General features: G+C 34.2%; 1 protein-coding gene across 1 annotated transcript; it reads left to right on the top strand.

Moving 5' to 3' along the window:
- Positions 1 to 389: 389 nt before the first annotated feature.
- Positions 390 to 998, top strand: LOC145665316 (uncharacterized). The gene has a single exon (XM_081732612.1). It carries the CDS (start codon positions 390 to 392, stop codon positions 996 to 998), a length of 609 nt encoding a protein of 202 aa, XP_081588738.1.
- Positions 999 to 8,826: the final 7,828 nt, after the last annotated feature.

Raw genomic sequence — 8,826 nt, 5'->3', positions numbered from 1 at the left:
TCCCAAAACCCCTGAAGCAAAGGGTCTGCTTTCGTCTGTAACCTCACTGGATTTTATCGTATGTTTGTCAGTGTTTTCTCAGTGCTTGCTATTAATCAATGTACTTAGCCAAGCTCTAGAAAAAGGTGACTCATCAATTGCACAAAATTCGAATGTTGCTAGGGGTGTGATCGAAGAGGTAACTAACAATCGAAACCAAGTCTCATGGGACAAGAAATGGGTCATGCTAGGCTTTTAATAACGAGTTTGACCTAAGGATTTTTCAAAACAAAGATGAGAGTGGTATAGCTACAGATAATAGCTCCAAGCCTAAACGACCTCGAGTGATATCGAAAACCCTAGATGATTTTGTAATTTGTAGTTCAGTAAGCCAGAGAGATAGAGATGATATGTATCCTGAAACCACTAATTTGCAGAAAAGGGATGAATTTGTCAAAAATAAGTACAAAAATGACTTTTATTACCCTTTGCTAGACATTTTAACAGAAGAGCTTAAAAGAAGGTTCAGCGGCGAAGCTTTGGAAATAGCTGATGCCAGCGAACGGTTTATCCGAGTAGATGAAGCTGGAGCAGAACCATTCATCAAAATGTTTTCTATACCTGAAGTTGATAGAAATATAGGCCTACTAAAGGCAGAAATGGTAGTTTTAAGAAGAGTTATGGAAAGTTCTGGTATAGATCTGCAAAGAAACCCGCTAAAAGAAATTGTTGCAAAATTAATGGAAGTTGTATTAACGACCGGCTCAGAGACATACACAAGTTTTGGCACCCTTTTGAAGATTGCTCTCGTTTTGCCATCAAATAGTGCCACCTGTGAGAGATCCTTTTCAGCAATGAGGCGGATTCACAACTGGTTGCTGTGCACTATGGACCAAGAAAGGATGAACAACTTAATGGTCCTATACACAGAATCAGATGTTGTAAGAAAATTGGATATAGAGAGTTTGGTTGATATCTACAGCTCAAAAAAGGAAAAAAGAAAGATAACCCTTATGTAAAAATAGGCCTAAACCCTCAAAGTATTGATCATTTACTCAATAATTAAAAATGTGTTTTTCTCGAAGTTCTCAATGCAATAGTTAGACCTATCATTTTCAATGTCATGACTTAATGTTTTTGTTTATCGTTTAATACGTTTTAACTAATAAAGAAGTTAAATCCTTAACTTAATGCTTTTAACTTAATACTCGTTTAATACTTTTTTTAACTATTAAAGATTTAAAATTAATGCAATTCTTGATTTATTTTACCCTTTTCCACTACATCTTTTACATATCATACCAACTATTAGCATGACAGTAAAGCCGTTGAAGTCATTAAATATCCTTTACCTAGACCCCTTGGGAGCCCCCCCCCTTCCAATATGCTATGGCAAACTCCGCCTATGATTAAAAGTCGAAATAGACTACTCTGAGAAGAATAGAATAGGAAAGAATAAAAAATCCAAGACTATTCAAATAATTGCCTTTTGCTTTATACACACTTTTGCCATCTTTCAACCTATTTTTGAAATCCTATGAAATCACATTGGAATCTGCTTTGTTAATCATTTATTCACAATAAAAACATCTTCTACATGCTCGAAATATTGTTTAAAATGATTGGTTTCTGTTTACAATGTAAAAAGTTAAAACTTTGAGAGAGCTAATTAAGGACTGTAAGAAGATTGGGTCATTTTGGCCATTACATTTTGGTAATGGCTTGTTATATTTCTATAGACTTGTAAGGAGTGCGTTATTATGGAGCAACACAACACTGTCTATTCCAGTAGCTTCATTTTCCTTTGAATAAGATACTTTAACTTCTTAGAAATGTGCTTATAGCGAGTATAATCTATTGTTTTCGTATGTTCATGGAAATGAGAATATAATATGTCAAATTTTGTGTGTGTGTGTGTTTAGTTGAAAAAGATTCGGCGTCATTTCATTGAATCCTGTTTTTCGTTCTAGGACATAGAAAATGGCTCGGGTTTTTTCCGCTATCATCGTATGTCTGGAAAAGCATCACTCTCACTCTCAAAGTATTTCAAAAGGCTTCTACACATGCTTACTTTTTGCTAACGTTGTTAACGGATTAGGTATTTCGGCAATCTGCTTTTTAAAATTATTTCACCAATATTTCTATAGCCGAGTCACGAATTAACATTTGCAACTTTTGGATAATCACACAACAATCACCTCTAATGAATTTACTATCTACATCAGTCATTGCTATTACAGTCTCACTGCTGTCATGGTGTCCCACATCGATGTTTGTGGACACAAATTATTTTCCCTCATGACACTTTATCATTCATCTACTCATATTGCTAGTATCAACTCTGATATCTCCATAGGCCAGAAATCTGTGGAACTGTGGAACGTGGTAACTATCTTTTTGCAGGAACTCTATCAGAATAGCTGTTTTCTTTATCATTCATGCTATTTAATCAATCACTTCGAGTAGAAACTTGTATGTATGAAGTTTCATTACAATCAGGTAAAAGCAGTAGGAGCTATTTAGGTGGAATCATTAATTTTAGGGCAATTTGTTATTACTTACTAAACACAGTCAACATAAGATGAAAAAATTGTTATTTCCTTTAATATAACGGCCATAAAAATTAGACTCAATAACGGATCCACTCTTCGGCTTCTGGATTCCTAATGTATTTAGCGATCTTGCGATCTGTAATACGTATGTATTTAACAATAATGTACAAACGAAGGAACTAAATTATATGTTCATTGTTTACAGTGGAAGTTGCATATAGAGCTTCAGTTTCAACTTCGTTATTTACAATGGAAGACTAAAATTTATTTTATAATGTTTTAAATTGAAATTTGAGAAGCAGGAAATCAAAATATCTGTTACCGTTGCAGTTGTATTTAAGAAATAATTCTTTTCTATTCTACCTTGCCTTGAAAATTAAAAAAAACGTTGCACAAGAATTTCCTATAAAATCTTTGATACTAGTTTTAGTAATCTGAATGAACTTACTTTGTCGCTGTTTGTATTCTCGCTTTATGTGATATGATAAAATGTGTTGGGACCTAGAGTAGATTTGAATACATGACTGAAACAGTGTTGGGTAAGTTACTTGTAAAAATGTAATGCGTTACAAGTTACTTTACTTTCTCTTAAAATGTAACGTGTTAGTAACGCGTTACTTGCCCCAAAAAAGTAACTGTTACTTTACTTCGAAAGTAGCGCGTTACTAATGCGTTACTTTAGGTCCGAAACTTTAAATATGTGAAAAAAAATATTACTTTAATTTTCCGTATTACTATTACTCCCGCTATTATTATTATTATTATTATTATTATTATTATTATTATTGGACGTTCTGAATCGCTTTATATAAATGCAAGGACAAATTTTTACTTGATATATAAACATTTTCATATAATGTAATATTGATAAAATGCCATACTGGGTTACTCGTAGGGATGAGCACGAGGGAGTTCGAGCGAGTTTTCTTTGAAACTCGATTCGACTAGAAACAGACATCTTTGAGGTCGATCCGAGAACTCGGCTCTAAAAATTTCCTCCAACTCGACTCGAATTGGGGTCGAATTTCGAGTCGAGTCAAGCCAAATCCGATGTGTAGTTTCGAGTACATTCTTCAAGTATATTACATAGACAATATAATTATTATCAACGACACTACTATTACAACTTTTATTATTATTATTATTATTATTATTATTATTATTATTATTATTATTATTATTATTATTATTATTATTATTATTATTATTCATTGTAACAACACTGTATATAAACATGAAAGATAGGTGGTTTGTACTTGAATACTAAAAAACTAGTTGATTGTCAACCTCGGGAGTCGTGAAGTCTAGGAGTCAAGGACATTGTTCACGAGCTTCTGCATTTGGATTGAGGGTTTAGGTTGAGTATTCGGGCTCGAGCCAAACACTGTTAAAAGTTATAGGGCACTGGCCAAATATCTTCAAAACTGCTCGGCCCTTGTTTAGAATTGTCAACGACTCGAGCAGCTCGGCTCACAGCTCTTTCACTATCGACCCGAACCAAGAAGTGAGCCGAGCCAACAGCTCACCCAACCGACTCGGCTAGAGCCCTCGGCTCAGTTGAGCTGAATCGAGCAGATGGTTCATCCCTACCAAGCAAGCTTGAGCCGATGGTTCACTCCCAAGCGAGCCGGCTCGAGCCATCTTCTCAGTTGAGCCGAGCCGAGCTGAGCTTGTTATAAAAAATATCTTGTGGTCTCGCTATCGAGACGAGACGAGATGCGAGCAGTGTCTCCTCTCGTGAGCAACACTAAAAATATTCCATATTACTGTTTAGCTTACATTTCTTACTTTCGCTTTCCAGTGTAATCAGGCCATGATTTCAAGACGAGTTAAAACGAACGAGCCATTTATCAAACTCGACTGGTCTCGAAACTCGACTTGAATTCGAGTCGGGCCGAGTTTTAGCTTGACTCGTGCTCATCCCTATGCGTTAGAAAAATAGTTGCTTATCATTATTCTCCTAAACTAATTATATAATAACGATTAAAAATACAGAATATAGAGAAACATTACACTACAACCAATAAAATGAGAACACATAACTGGGGATGAATCAAAACTTGCCAGTAACTCTAAAATCGATACATGCTTTTAAAGCTAGTTTCAAACTCTATAATCAACCGGACTCTAGGATAAGCAAACTGATCTGAAAGAACTCCAATATTACATACCATCAACAAACTATTTTCTAGTAATAATGTAGGCCTGCTCATCAGAACAGTTTATTCATATTAACCCCTTACTGTATATCGTTAATTGTGGCACCCTAGTTGTTGATAAATATTTCCTGCCGGGGTACTTCAGACACTTTACTTTTAAATTCTGTCCACCATCATCCTCAGCTCTTAAGAAAAAAATATTCTTTCAAATGTTCGAACGGTAAAATATTTTCGTTCTCCATCTTTATAAAAACAACGCCACTCAAAGTAAAATAGACTACCGGTATCATTGCACTCCTAGTTCACTTACTGAATGTATTCATTTGGAGCTGTCAAAATCTACGACAAAATCTTCCAGGTGCTTGCAATCAGTACATGTGATTTCCCTAAGGCTGTCCTCATCTTCCAAAAGCAGCAAGTGGCAGTACGAACTTATCTGTTTCTCTGTGTGTCGGTGACTGTCGGTCACTGACATACGTAGTTCATGCTCGAGTGTTTAATTCTGAGAAATTCACTTACGGGAAAGAAACATTTGTTTCCGAAAAAAAAAAAAACATATATTGTAGTTACTCATCCGAAATGTAACGCGAAAAAAGTAACGCAAACTAGGTTCGTTACTTAAAAATTTCTAACGCGTTACCGTTACAGTTATTTTGGAAAAAATGTAACGCGTTACTAGGAAACGTTACTTAAAAAGTAACGCGTTACTTGCGTTACGTTACTTCCCAAGACTGGACTGAAACATTAGCACTTCGGACAATTGGAACCATATTAACCGACCACTATTGTCACGACTTAGTTAATGACGTAGAATCATAAAATGCAAGCCTATTCAACATTGAACTACATAGGGACTTGACTGACGAGTTATCTTTAATAGAGTGGAAGTATTGAGGAAATACTCCAATTGCATCCACGTAAGTGAAACGAAGTTGCTAAAAATAAGCGACTTATTCAGCTACGCAGTTTCAAAATAGAAAATTCTAGTCGAAATTTAATTTACCGTATAATCTAAAAAAAAATAAATATTTCTTACGAAAATGAATTAATTTGGAAATCTATTGCAACTTGACATGGACTAAAAAACTAAATAAATAAATGTGAAGATTATGCAAATAGATAGTCGTAGCATAATGGCTTTAACACACAGCAGATACTAATGTAAAAAGTGTATATAATGGAAATAGTGTAAATAATGAGAGAGAGATTAGAATTAGGGTGACCATAAAATTTTCAGCTGAAAACAGGGCAGGTTCCGGCTTTTTAAAAATCATAAGAAATACGCAGGACAGGTCAGTACGTAAATTAGTTCCTGTTTACTTAAGTAATACCTAATACATTTAGATTGAAATATATATATATATATATATATATATATATATATATATATATATATATATATAAGCTATAAAATATAAAAAAGTATTCTTGCAGTTTTACTATACGGATCCATATTATAAGTAGTAGTAGGGGTAGGAGTAGGAGTAGTAACAGGAGGAGTAATAGTAGGAACGGGATAGAAGCCCCGCAGGGGTTTGTTGAGTTCTGTTCTCGACATAAATGGGCAAATTAAAGACTTCACCAAATTTTTCCGTACATTTTAGAATCTCTGGATCCGTATAGTCAAACTGCACCAAAACATTTAACTTAAAATATAGTATAACATGATGCTGCAACATGAAATTTGGCGTTAAAAAAATTTCACGTGTAAATTTCCTCTACCTACATACATTTTACTTATGACTATATTTTTAGAGACGTAAGAATGAATATGTAAATTGGCCATAAAAAGGCTAGAAGTGAAAAGAATGTGGCTAGGATTGCTACTGGTGCTAATTTAGCAACCATGGACTTTAAGGCAGACCTTTGTTCTTATCAACGCCCTGATATCAGTCCTCTCCTCCCCTCTCTCTTTTTTACAGGATGGGGTCAAGTAATACTTACGAAAAAGGAAAGACGTTGAAATTTGTCTAACAAACAAGCAACTGCTAATACCTCTGCTGCTTTTAGAGCACTACTGCGAACTATAGATAATCTTTAATGAAGAGAATTTCAGTTCAATTCTTGCCTGTTTGTTATGATTAATATTATTAATACCTTTACAAGGAGTAAAGGTACTGGGTTTGTTATTTACTTCTTTCATTTGCATAAAACGGAACAAATACTACTTTTTCTTTTCAATCTACTGACGGGACGGTCGGTATACGTCCCTCAAACGGGACTGTCCCAGTCAAAACGGGATGTATGATCGCCCTAATTAGAATCGAAGTTTAAAAATTATAGATAAGTTGTAAATTTGACACGACCTTCCACAAGTTTGGTTCCAGGAAATGCAGCGCTATAGGCTCCTCCTTAGATAAAAGATAGATGCTTTTACAGATTAACATTGTCATTCCTAAAAATAAATAGACTGCATGCCAGTTAATGCGGATGCCATCAACTCTTTGTAGAAAAGAGAACCATAATGTAACGTAATAAAAACTTTTTTCCAAGCATTATTTAGTACCCTTGCAATTTTTTCTTAAAAGTTGAGTACTTAACTTGTAACATTAGTATATGATTACAATACATTATTAAATTTAAAATAATAATATTTTACAAATTATTTTAAAATATATACAAAATGAATAAATATTTTTAACTATTTCTTTTATGTTAAATTGGAGGAATACAAATTACCAGATGATAGCACATCTTTGTCTATGTATTTTCGTCTAATTGAGTTCGTAAGTTTTAACATATAACTTATTGAAAATAAGTCTTCATTAGCAAGCCAAACATAACAACCAAACTGCAGTATGAACTAAAAGAAGTCTTGACGTCTAAGGTCTTGTTGGTAAAGATTTTTGATATGTGTTCCAAGTCTATTGTTTCCCAAGGAATGTTTTCCGCCACTACTCACTTGTATATCTAGAAGATGAGGAGAGAGAGGGAAGTATATCTTGTTCTTTTGCTATTCGACCTGGCATTAAGCGGAAGAGATACGTGTTAAGTATGATGCATCCATCATCGCAATAGAATGAAGTAGTAAATTTCGTTTGAGAATAAAAGCCCACGTCTCTTATCGGATAAGAGCGAGTTAGGGAAGAGGATTGCCGAGTTGTTCCTCCTTAGGAAAGGGGTATGAGGTGACATGATCCAACACTGAGAAGAAAATTGCTCAAACCCTGTTGTTCTCAAGCAAGCAGTGTTCGAGGTCACGGATAGAAAATTACGCGGTTCCCTCCCACAAACTCTAAATGGCAGTGTCCCACCCGATAGTTACTTCTATAAACACTATCATAAGAGCTTGAAGAGTAAATTGCAATGGAGTCTACCAACGTTTGGTATAATAAACGTTCGTTGTGTGACAACTCTATCCATATCGTTTAGCGGTGTACTTTTCCTTTATTTTTTATCTTCATTTTTTACTGCTTTTGTGTGTTCCTTCGTATACCATATTTAGTGCTACTAATTTACGGTTAACTCAATGTAAGGAATTTATTAACTACGTGTAAATACACTTTCAAAACTGATTAAAATTGTTGTTAATTTTTCTATTTAATAGAGTTGAAAATACGCGTAGTAGTAAAAAATATTATATTTTAATTATGTCAATGAATTGACTTAGAACTTTGATTGTGCAAACTTGAAGCCTGCACATCATAATATTTAACACTCTTTGTATAACAGGTCGAGGCCTATCACCATGCTAAATGATTTAGATTGGTTGAATTCAGTTTATATATTTTTTTATTCTTGAAAACGTGTCTTAAAATTTGAAAACCAAGCACTCAGGAACCAAAAAATCTTCGCAACATAATATTTTACATGTTTATGTAACAGATCAAGATTCCCATCACTCTAGATTTGATCCCAATCGGATGAGTTTGGTCTATGTTCTTTTGTTTTCGAATGTCTTCTTGAAAATTTAACCTCCCATAACTCGAGAACTAAAAGTCTGCACAACATAATATTTCACACGGACATGCTTATAGGCTATAGTAGATTAAGGCCTAGAACCATGTCAAGTTTTTTTTTTTTTTTAACCCGATTTCTTGCTGTTTTTGGTTTTCAAAAATATGACAATTTTTGAACGCCCATAACTCGGAAACTAAAAGCCTTTACATCAATGGTCTTCATATTTCATGACTTTT

This window comes from Thermobia domestica, chromosome 11 (genome assembly GCF_964235325.1).
Source record: "Thermobia domestica chromosome 11, izTheDome1.hap1.1, whole genome shotgun sequence".
NCBI classification, from domain to species: Eukaryota; Metazoa; Arthropoda; class Insecta; order Zygentoma; family Lepismatidae; genus Thermobia; species Thermobia domestica.
This window is presented reverse-complemented; position numbering and strand designations above follow the sequence as displayed.

Bases quoted from the DNA above. Each gene is read 5' to 3' on its own strand.
- LOC145665316 (XM_081732612.1), top strand. From the start codon at position 390: ATGTATCCTGAAACCACTAATTTGCAGAAAAGGGATGAATTTGTCAAA.